At 49.4% G+C, this 11,671-nt stretch overlaps 1 protein-coding gene across 1 annotated transcript; it reads right to left on the bottom strand.

Annotated features, from left to right (window-relative positions):
* Positions 1 to 615: 615 nt before the first annotated feature.
* On the bottom strand, positions 616 to 2,637 carry RHOV (ras homolog family member V). Its single transcript, XM_002753531.7, has 3 exons — positions 2,333 to 2,637; positions 2,096 to 2,154; positions 616 to 1,912 (listed from the first exon to the last, which is right to left on the bottom strand). Exons 1-3 carry the CDS (start codon positions 2,538 to 2,540, stop codon positions 1,469 to 1,471), a joined length of 711 nt encoding a protein of 236 aa, XP_002753577.1. The 5' UTR covers positions 2,541 to 2,637; the 3' UTR covers positions 616 to 1,468.
* Between the last annotated feature and the right edge of the window lie 9,034 nt (positions 2,638 to 11,671).

The following is an 11,671-nucleotide window of genomic DNA, read 5'->3' as shown; positions in this document are numbered from 1 at the left end:
TTTCTGGAGCCAAACCCCTATTTAAGTTGCTCACAACCAGCACCCTGACTTTCACTAGGTCCTTAGGTGGCACGGCTGAAGACTGGGTTCAACCCGAGTCTAAGAATGTTGGCCAGTGATTGAAGTTTAGATTGTATGGGTTCCCTCTATGTTCAGGCTATGAATGGAGGTGGGGGGGATGGTCCCCCAACCTGAGCCCTTGGGCCCTGTTAACTGCTAGAAGGAACAGAGCAGAAAAGTTAGAAGGCTGGGGACTGACCTTGAACCCCAGTGCTGAGCACCGTGCTCTAGAAAGGAGGGGTGGAGGGGAGGGGCTCCACCCACCAGGTGAGGTCATGGGAAACCAGCTCTGGAGCTGACACCTGGGGAAACCCGTTTCCAGGCTGCTTCCCACGCTAGCTCTCCTGGGAACCAGCTGAATCCCAAGTGGAAAGCCCCACACCTACCCACCCAGTTCAGTTCCCATCACACTGTCCTCACCCCCCGTCCAGCCCCCACCCTTCAATCCAGTCTCAGTCCTTTGGTACCCAGTCTGTCTCTAGCCAGGCAGCTGGGCCTTGAGGAGGGTTGTGAGGGAGCACTGGGCTCCAGGAAATGACAGAGACAACGCACAGCTTCACAGACTTAAGGTTTTATTTGCAGACTCTGAACTGCTGTTGCTTCTAGGCTGTGTGCCCTTGAGGAAAGGGATGATCCTCAACTCCATCCTGCTTCAGGCTCTAATTTGCAGCTCCTCCCCCTCCTTTTGCTGGGTCTTGACTCTCACTTCCTGCCCCACTCCTGGCCCAGCCAGTTTGGGCAGTGCCTAGGGAGCCCAGAGACCCAGTTCTTCCCAGGGCCAGCCCCGCCCTCCCCGGCCTTGGGGGTTGAGGGCGGCCCAGGTGTCAGCCTGCTCCTCATCTGCCCCATTTCCCTCTCTCCTCCTCCTTGTCATCTTCCTTCCAGGCCCAGCCCTTATCTACCATCAGTCCCACAGTTCCAAGGCCTCCCTTCCTGCTCTGTCTTCTCAATCTCTCGCCCACCCCATCCCAAACTTCTTTCCAAATCAGGGCTGAACCCCTTCCAGCCCTCCACAATGCCGGGAGTTTCCCAAGCTCTTCCTCACCCCTGAGCCAAGGAAGAATCCTAATTCAGACAGGCTGACCTGAGGGCCCAGGATAAGAAACTGGGAACTGGATCCCAAACTGCTAGGAGGTGACTGACCCTATTAGGACCATCCCATGAAAATCAAAGTGCCAGGCTTTTTCTGTGAGCTTTGACTGGAGAAATCCAAATCAGAGCATTCCCTCCTAGGCTCACTGGGGCATATCATAGTGGGCAGTTAGAGGCCCATGTCCCCTGACTGTTCGGAAGGGAACTGAGTCCCATGAGGCCGCCAGGCTCTGCCAGTAGCTCCCGCAAAGGCCCTGGTGCCCCAGGTCCCAGAAGTCTCTGGCCTGCCTACCACTTGCTATGCAGCCATAGCTGCTCAAACGAAGCAGAAGAACTTCTTCCAGCGGCAGCGGGAGAGGGTGCGCACACCTTTGGCATTCAGTTTCTTCTCCAGCCGGGCTTTGTGCTCAATGGCACTGAGAATGGCCGAGTCAAATACTTCCTTCAAGTTCTTCTGCGTCAAGGCTGAGCACTCCAGGTAGCAGCAGGCTCGGATCTTCTCGGCCAGACCCTGAGCCTGGGGTTGTGGCACTGGGCCTTCCCGGCCCCCCTGGTCCAGCTGAATCAGTACGTTGACATCGTCCCTCAGGTCGGCCTGGGTGCCCACCAGCAGCACAGGCGCCTGGGGGTTGTGCGTGCGGATCTCGGGCAGCCATTTCTCTGTGATGTTTTGAAAGGAGCTGGGCTGCACCACGCTGAAGCATGCCAGGAAGACATCCGTATCCGGGTAGCAGAGGGAACGAAGTCGGTCAAAATCCTCCTGGGGTGGGAAGGCCCGGTCGTTAGGATTAGTCTCCCGCCACACGGAATCCATTTCTCACCTGGGGCTGGAAACTGAGACTTCAAGAGCCCAAGGCTTTCTCCATTCTTGTTCCATCTGGAGTCCTCCCAGCCTCCAGCCCACCTCCCCGCAGACCAGTAGAGGCTGCGCCCAGCTTCTCACCTGTCCCGCTGTGTCCCAGAGCTCAATGCGCACCGGAGCTCCATCCACCAGGACTTGCACTGCAGGGGCGGGGCGGGGAGAGCCTGAGTTACGAAGAGCGCCCCGGGCCGCACCAGAGCCACCTCCGGGCTTGCTCCCGCCTCCTCCCCGGGGTCCTCTGCGCCCTCCCGCCGCGACGCCCGCCCCAGCTCCCGAGTGCACAGCCCCGCCGCCGCCCGGGCAGTTGAACGTACGTACCGGAGAAGGTGTCCAGAGCCGTGGGCCGGTAGCGCGCAGGATACCCATTGCAGGTGTAGCTGACGATAAGGCTGCTCTTGCCCACGGCGCCGTCCCCCACCAGCACGCACTTGATGCCCAGCTCTGGGGGCGCGCTACGCCGCCGCGGAGGAGGGGTCGGGGCCCGGAGCGGGGGAGGCTCAGCCTCACTCAGCTCCCGCGGCGGCATAGCCCGCTCCGGGGGCAGCAGAGGGGCCAGTCCGGGACCCGGCTTCGCTGCGCTTGAGAAAGCAGGTTCCACTGGCTTCCTCTGACTGAACACTTCCAGGCTGGGCGCGTCGGCCCAGGGCTACCAGCGGTTTCGAGTAGGGCCCCGCCCACCTCATCTACATGTCTCGGGAGGCCCCGGACCCCACCCACCGGCAGAGACCTCCCGCAGCCCGGCACCCCGCGAAGCCAGGCGTCCTCAAAATCCCGGGAGGAGGAAAGGCAGGCAGAAAGCTGACGCTCCAAGAGTCACGCAAGTACAAGGACAAAGAATCGTCAAATAAGAAGAGACAGATATCCATGATTTATTGTTAGAAGGAAGAAGCAAGCTGCAGAACATATAATACAGTGTGTTCAGGTTAAACAAATGTGCAAATTAAACCTTGTTCAACTTACAACAAAAACCTCAATACATATGTTTTCATGAATATTAAAAAGTTGGGATAATTTTATTAATGAAAGAATGGTTTTTTAAAATATTGAGGCTGGGCCCGGTGGCTCAGGCCTGTAATTCCAGCGTTCCGGGAGGCTGAGGCAGGAGGATCATTTGAGCCCAGGAGTTCAAGGTTACAGTGAGCTATGATAGTGCCATTGCACTCCAGCCTGTGTGACAGATCCTAAAAACAAAAACCAAAAATAAAATAACTTGACCCCTGAACAACGTTGGAATTATGGGCGAGAAACCCTGTGTAGTGAGCCAAAAATCCACATATAACTTTTGACTCCCCCAGAATTTAACTATTAATAGCCTGCTGTTGCCGGGTCCATGGCTCACACCTGTAATCACAGCACTCTGAGAGGCTGAGGTCAGTAGATTTCTTGATCTCCTTTTTTTTTTTTTTTTTTTTTTAAAGATGGGGTTTCACCATGATGGCCAGGCTGGTCTTGAACTCCGACCTCAGGTGATCCACCCACCTCAGCCTCCCAAAGTGCTAGGATTACAGGCGTGAGCCACCACACCCAGCCAACTGCTTGATCTCATGAGTTCAAGACCAGCCTGGGCAACATGGAGAAACCTCTTCTCTACAAAAAAATGCCTGGTACCGTGGCTTGCCCCTGTAATCCCAGCACTTTGGGAGGCTGAGGCAGGTGGATCACTTGAGGTCAGGAGTTCGAGACCAGTCTGGCCAACATGGTGAAACCTCGTCTCTACTAAAAATACAAAAAACTATCCAGGCGTGGTGGCAGGTACCTGTAATCCCAGCTATTTGGGAGGCTGAGGCAGGAGAATCACTTGAACCTGGAGGTGGAAGTTGCAGTGAGCCAAGACTGGGGCACTGCACTCCAGCTTAGGTGACAGACTGAGACTCTGCCTCAACAACAAAACAAAACAAAAAACAAAAATTAGCCACAAGTGGTGGTGTGTGTCTGTAGTCCCAGTTACTTGAGAAGCTGAGGTGGGAGGATGGCTTCAACCCTTGAACCTGGGAGTTGGAGGTTGCTGTGAGTTGAGATCACACTATTGCACTCTGGCCTGGGTGACAGACTCAGACTTTGTCTCAAAAAAAAAAAGGTCAGGCTCGGTGACTCACAACTGTAATCACAGCACTTTGGGAGGCCGAGTCGAGTGGGTTATTTGAGGTCAGGAGTTTAAGACCAGCCCGGCCAACATGGTGAAACCCCATCTCTACTAAAAAACACAAAAATTAGCTGAGTGTGGTGATGTGAGCCTGTAATCCCAGATACTCAGGGCTGAGGCAGAATTGCTTGGACCCGGGAGGTGGAGGTTGCAGTGAGCTGAGATTGAGCCACTGCAATCCAGCCTGGATGATAGAGGGAGACTCAGTCTGGAAAAAAAAAAGCATGCTGTTGACAAGAAGCCTTACCAATAACATAAACAATCAATCAATGTATTTTGTATATTATATACTGTGATCTTACAATAAAGTATACTAGGGAAAATAAAAGAAAATGAAACAAAAAGAAACATCTTACTATTCATTAAGTGGAAGTGGCTTATCTCATACACACACACACATATAGATTTTTTTTTGAGATGGAGTCTTACTGTTACCCAGGCTGGACTGCAGTGGCGCAGTCTCGGCTTACCGCAAGCTCTGCCTCCTGGATTCAAGCAATTCTCCTGCCTTAGCCTCTGGAGTAGCCTCAGGTGCCTGCCACTATGCCCAGCTAATTTTTGTATTTTTAGTAGAGATGAGGTTGTTTGCCAGGCTGGTCTCAAACTCAGGTGATCCACCCGCCTCAGCCTCTCAAACTGCTAGGATTACGAGTGTGAACCACCATGCCCAGCTGGCTTATATTTTTAAACTTTTTTTTCTGACCTGTATCATAAAGTCAGGATCATTATAAAGGTCTTCACCCTTGTGGTTCTTCAGCTGGGTAGGCTGAGGAGGACAAGGCAAAGGAGTTGGTCTTGCTGTCTCAGGGGTGGCAGAGGTGGAGGAGGTGGAAGGGGAGGCAGGAAAGGCAGGCACACTCAGTATAACTTTTACTTATTTTTAGAGACAGGGTCTTGATCTGTTGCACAGGCTGGAGTGCAGTGACACGAGCGTAGCTCACTGCAGGATCTGAACTCCTGGGCTCTAGCAATTCCACCTCAGCCTTCCAAGTAGCTGGGATTACAGGCATGCACCGCCAGGCCTGGCTACATCTTTTTAAATTATTTTTTTGTAAAGACAGTCTTGCTTTTTTGCCCAGGCTGGTCTTGAATGCCTGGCTTCAAGCAATCCTCAGGTCTCAACCTCCCAAAATGTTGGAATTAAAGGATGACCCACCACACCCAACCCTCAGTGTAAATTTTAGTGAAAAAATTTTGCCTGTAAATGGACCCATGCAGTTCAAACCCATGTTGTTCAAGGGTCAGCTGTGTACAGATCATGAGAGAGGCAGAGAAACTCAAGTGTGAAATCAGCAGGCAGGAATGTATTGTACTCCTTTTCAGGGGAGAGCTTTCTCTAGACTCAGCCTGAAGGCAATCTTTGAACACTTTCACTCCCCTCAGCTAAAGGAACTAAGCTAGCTAGGGAGGATCTTCAAGGATAATTTCCTATTTAAATATTTTGTAAATCCCAAAGTACCCAATATTATCTTCATCATCATCAAAAGCACAAAATAATTACCTATCTGCAGATGCTGTTCTGGGCCACCTACTGCCCTTTCCCTAGAAGGAGTTTGCAGACTGAGACAAGATCTCCCAGGTAGCCCTAGGAAGGTCACCTGGAGAGCAAATGAAGAGTAGCCTGATGCTAATTTTGAATCTTTGTTGCAACCACACCAAGTGACACCAGGCCCAGAATCCCTGCTCTGATTTCTGACCCTTTCATCTCAGCCTATGCAAAGATCACCAAAAACATCTTCACCAATGGAGTCAGCCATTCATGAGTTTTGGGAAAGGAGAGTGTTGGGAGTGGGAGGGGCAGCAAACATTAAAAGTAATAATCCTATTTCTCAAAGACCTGGTAGTAAAAAAGCCATAAATTCAAACCAAATCTTTAAATCTCTTAGAAAAAGTCACAGGTTCAGGTTCCTTGCTTTTTCTTTTCTCTCTCTTTTTTTTTTTTTTTTTTTTTTGCCAGGGTCTCACTCTGTTGCCTAGATCAACAGAATCAACCTCAGCTCACTGCAACTTCAGCCTCCCAGGTTGAAGCGATTCTTCTGCCTCAGCCTCCCAAGTAGCCAGGACTACAGGTACATGACACCATGCCCAGCTAATTTTTATATTTTTGGAAGAGACAGGGTTTCACCATGTTGACGAGGCTGATCTTGAACCCCTGAGCTTGAGTGATAGGCACTTCAGCCTCCCAAAAGGAGAGGACAACAGCTAGAAAGCTAATGTAACCGTTAAAATCTTGACTATAGGAATGGGGAAATCATAGGAGCCCCAGTAACTACTTCTGTATGCCATCCTACATGCCATACCTCTGAATGTCTGAGGATGCTAATAATCCCTAATTGTAGCTCCAAGTCTCAAAAACTTCTCAGACACATTCCACATAAATTTATTCATCTGGCAAGTGAAAGAGGCCTGACATGTTTCCTGCCTTTGTATTCCTCTAGAAAGCCCAAAAGCTGTTGTATTTGCTCTCCTGGAAAAGGAGTGGCATTTTAAAAGACGTGGATATCGGGAGACCTATCCCAGTGTTCCTAGTTCTTCGGCTCACTAGCTGTGTGACGCCTGCAAAATCACTTCATCTCAGTGCTATATAATGAGAGGTGAAGCATGTTTATCTCTGAAAGCCCTTCTGGTGCTAGCAATCTGTGATTCAGGGATCCCAGGGAAGCTGACCCAGCACAGGTGTCCGACAGAATTACTACACACATACATTATTTTCTGGCCGCATGGGTGAGGACACTTTCCAACCTAGTCCCTCTGTCTGAGCTGGTTTAGGGACAGTTTTGTCAGCAAGAGGGGGAGGGAGGAGACAACTTGGGGATCTGCTGAGTCACCTGTTTCTCAGCAAAGGACTTGCTGGGGGAGTTTGCTGCTACTGCTGGGAAACTCCCCTCCTAAGGGTAGGCTGAGTTATTCCTGCCACCTGCCAGATCTTCTGTCCCAACTTCCAGCTAGATTCACATTTGCTAGGATTAAAACTTGGCCCTGACATTCTCCATGGAGAAATGGCAGATTCTAGGACTGGGGCAGAAAGTATACAAGTCTATACCAATATACATAAAAATGAAATACATAAATAAATGAGACATGCTGGGCATGGTGGCTTATTCCTGCAATCTCAGCACTTTGGGAAGCCAAGGCAGGAGGATCGCTTGAACCAAGGCGATCTTTTTCTTTTTTTTTTTTTTTGAGACAGAGTTTTGCTCTTGTTACCCAGGCTGGAGTGCAATGGTGTGATCTTGGCTCACCGAAATCTCCACCTTCTGAGTTCAAGCAATTCTCCTACCTCAGCCTCCCGAGTAGCTGGGACTACAGGCGCGCGCCACCATGCCCAGCTAATTTTTTTTATTTTTAATAGAGACGAGGTTTCACATTGTTGACCAGGATGGTCTTGATCTCTTGACCTCGTGATCCACCCACCTTTGCCTCCCAAAATGCTGGGATTATAGGCATAAGCTACCATGCCCAGCCCAAACCAAGGATTTTCAAGACCAGCCTGGACAATAAGGAAAAACCCAATCTCAGAAAAACAAAAAAAATTAATGAGGCATGGTGGCATGCACCTGTAGTCCCAGCTACTAAGGAGGCTGAGGTGGGAGGATCACCTGAGCCTGTGAGGTTGAGGCTGCAGTGAGCCACTGCACTGCAGCCTGAATGACAGAGTGAGAATCTATACCTCTGACTCCCCAAAAAGGCAAAAAAAAAAAAATAGTTTGCTTAAAAAAAACCCCAAAACTAAAAAACTCAACCATAACCCTGACATTGAATCATGGCAGTAATATCTTGCCTCCAAAATGTCATCACAGCTGTATGTGGCTTTAGACTTGTAAAAGTGCTGCAGTCTGCCTTGTCTCATAAGAACCAAGTGACATTGCTAGGGAGAGGGGTGTGTGTGTGTGTGTGTGTGTGTGTGTGTGTGTGTGTGTCTATTCCCATTTTATCAGTGAGTATAAGGGGACCTGACCCAAAATGAAAGAAACTAGTAAGTGGCAGTCTGTTCTAGAAGGAACAAGCAAGCCACAGGTCCACCCTTAGGTGTGGTCAAGTTTTTTGTTTTTGTTTTTTGAGACAGAGTCTTGGTCTGTTGCCCAAGCTGGAGTGCAGTGGCGTGATCTTGGGTCACTGCAACCTCTGCCTCCCGGGTTCAAGCGATTCTCCTGCCTCAGCCTCTCAAGTAGCTGGGATTACAGATGCCCACCACCACACCCATCTAATTTTTGTATTTTTAGTAGAGACAGGGTTTCACCATATTGGCCAGGCTGGTCTGGAACTCCTGACCTAGTGTTCTGCTTGCCTCGGGCTCCCAAAGTGCTGGGTTTACAGGCATGAGCCACCCTGCCTGGCCTTTTTTTTTTTTTTTTTTTTTTAAGATGAAGTCTAGCTATGTTGGCCAGGTGGGAGTGCAGTGGCATGATCTTGGCTCAATGCAACCTCCACCTCCCAGGTTCAAGTGATTGGCCTGCCTCAGCCTCCCGAGTAGCTAAGACTACAGACACACACCACCACGCCGGGCTAATTTTTGTATTTTTAGTAGAGACAAGGTTTCACCATGTTGGTCAGGCTGGTGTTGAACCCTGACCTCAGGTGATCCATCTGCCTTGGCCTCCCAATGTGCTGGGATTACAGGCATGAGTCACTGTGCCCAGCCAGTGTGGTCAAGTTTTATTTTTATTTTACTTTTTTTTGTGTTGTCAAGTTTTATTAGGTATTTTTGTTAATCCCATATCTTAAGTTTACTGTAAACATTGGGATGCCTACAGCAAAACCTCCATAAGAATAAACCAAAGGAAACCAATCCCCTACCTACCACCACAGTTTTTCTGCTGCCAAATAAAGGATTAACAAAAGAACACGAAGGCCTGGCGGTGGCTCACACCTGTAATCCCAGCACTTTGGGAGGACAAGGTGGGCGAGTCACCTGAGGTCAGGAGTTGGAGACCAGCTTGGCCAACATGGCAAAACACTATCTCTTCTAAAAATAGAAAAATTAGCCGGGCATGGTGGCACATAACCTATAATCCCAGCTACTTGGGCTGCTGACATAAGAGAATTGTTTGAACCCAGGAGGTGGAGGTTGCAGTAAAATGAGATCACACCACTGCACTCTCCAGCTTGGTAGACAGAGTAAGACTCCAACTTAAAAAAAAAAGGCTGGGCGCGGTGGTTCACGCCTATAATCCCAGCACTTTGGGAGGCCGAGGCAGGTGGATCACGAGGTCAAGAGATTGAGACCATCCTGGTCAACATGGTGAAACCCCGTCTCTACTAAAAATACAAAAAATTAGCTGGGCATGGTGGTGCGTGCCTGTAATCCCAGCTACTCAGGAGGCTGAGGCAGGAGAATTGCCTGAACCCAGGTGGCGGAGGTTGCGGTGAGCCGAGATCGCACTATTGCACTCCAGACTGGGTAACAAGAGTGAAACTCCATCTCAAAAAAAAAAAAAAAAAAAAAAATTAGCTGGATATGGTGGTGCACGCCTGCAGTCCCAGCTACTCGGGAGGCTGAGGTAGGAGAATTGCTTGAACCCAGAAGGCGGAGGTTGTGGTGAGGCGAGATCTCGCCATTACACTCCAGTCTGGGTAACAACAGCGAAACTCTGGCTCAAAAAAAAAAAAAAAAAAAAAAGGCCGGGCGTGGTGGCTCACGCCTATAATCCCAGCACTTTGGGAGGCCAAGGCGGGTGGATCATGAGGCCAAGAGATCGAGACCATCCTGGTCAACATGGTGACACCCTGTCTCTACTAAAAATACAAAAATTAGCTGGGCATGGTGGTGTGCGCCTGTAGTCCCAGCTACTCGGGAGGCTGAGGCAGGAGAATTGCTTGAACCCAGGAGGTGGAGGTTGCCGTGAGCCGAGATCTCGCCATTGCACTCCAGCCTGGGTAATAAGAGCAAAACTCTGTCTCAAAAAACAAACAAACAAACAAACAAACAAACAAACCAACAAACACCAAACAACAGTGGGCAGATCACTTGAGGTCAGGAGTTCAAGACCAGCCTAGCCAACATGGTGAAACCCTGTCTCTACTAAAAATACAAAAATGAGTCAGGCAGTGGTGGGCACCTGTAATCTCTGCTACATGGAAGGCTGAGGCAGGAGAATCGCTTGAACCCAGGAAGCAGAGGTTGCAGTGAGCCGAGATCTTGCCACTGCACTCCAGCCTGGGTCCCAAGAGTGAGACTTCATTTCAAAAATATAATATATAATTATATATTAAATTATATATATGATGTAATATATATTATACATTATAATATAGTCATGATACAATAATACAACAACAACTAGACTTCCCACTTTCTGAGCTTTCAGTGGAAACTGGGTCACCATAGGTTTTTCTCTTCCTTTTTCTTTTTGTTGAGACAGGGTGTTGCCGTGTCACCCAGGCTGGAGTACAATTGTGCAATCAGGGCTCACTGTAGCCTCGACCTCCCCAGCTCAAGCGATCCTCCTGCTTCAGCCTCCTGAGTATGTGGCACCAAAGGTGCATGCTACCATGCCTGTGTAACTTTTGAAATTTTTTGTAGAGACTATGTTTCCCAGGTTGGTCTCAAACTTCTGGGTTCAAGCAATCCTCTAGTCTCAGCCTCCCAAAGTCCTGGGATTACAGGTGTGAGCCACTGTGCTGGCCCTATTTATTTATTTTTAGAGATATGGCCGGACGTGGTGGCTCACGCCTGTAATCTCAACACTCTGGGAGGCCGAGACAGGAGTTCAAGACCAGCCTGGCCAACATGGTGAAACCCTGTCTTTATTTTTATTTATTTATTATTTTTTAAGAATCTCTTTTTCTTTCTTTTTTTTTTTTTAAGGAGGGGTCTCACAATGTTGGTCAGGCTGGTCTTGAACTCCTGACCTCAGGTGATCCGCCCACCTTGGCCTCCAAAGTGCTTGGATTACAGGCGTGAGCCACCACGCCCGGCCAACCCTGTCTTTAAAACAACAACAAAAAAAAAGAGAGATAAAGGGCATCTCGTGGCACATGCCTGAAATCCCAGCTACCAGGGAGGCTGAGGCAAGAGAATCACTTGAACCTGGGAGGCGGAGGTTGCAGGTTGCAGTGAGCCAAGATTGTGCCATTGCACTCCAGCCTAGGTGATAAGAGCAAAACTCCATCTCAAAAACAAACAAACAAACAAAAAGACAAAAGTTGAGATAAGGGGCATCTCGCTCATCTCTGGCCTCAAACTCCTGGCCTCAAGAGATCCTCCTGCCTTAGCCTCCTAAGTAGATGGGATTACAGGTGCTTCCCACTGCAACCAGCACCTTGGCATGTTTTTGAAATTCATTCATGCTGTTGTGTATAAGGGTAGCTTTTTGTATGTGCTTTTTTGGTTTTACTTATTTTTTTAGAGATAGAGTCTCTCTATTGCCAGCCTGGAGTACAGAGACATGATCACGACTGACTGCAGCCTTGAACTCCTGGGCTCAAGGATCCTCCTGCCTCAACCTCCCAAGTAGCTGGAACTATAGGCATGTGCCACCACGCCCAGCCAGTTCTTTCTTCTTTGCCGAGTA

The sequence above is a fragment of the Callithrix jacchus genome, chromosome 8 (genome assembly GCF_049354715.1).
Source record: "Callithrix jacchus isolate 240 chromosome 8, calJac240_pri, whole genome shotgun sequence".
Taxonomy (NCBI): domain Eukaryota; kingdom Metazoa; phylum Chordata; class Mammalia; order Primates; family Cebidae; genus Callithrix; species Callithrix jacchus.
The sequence above is the reverse complement of the archived record's forward strand: the minus strand, read 5'-3'. Positions and strand labels throughout refer to the sequence as shown.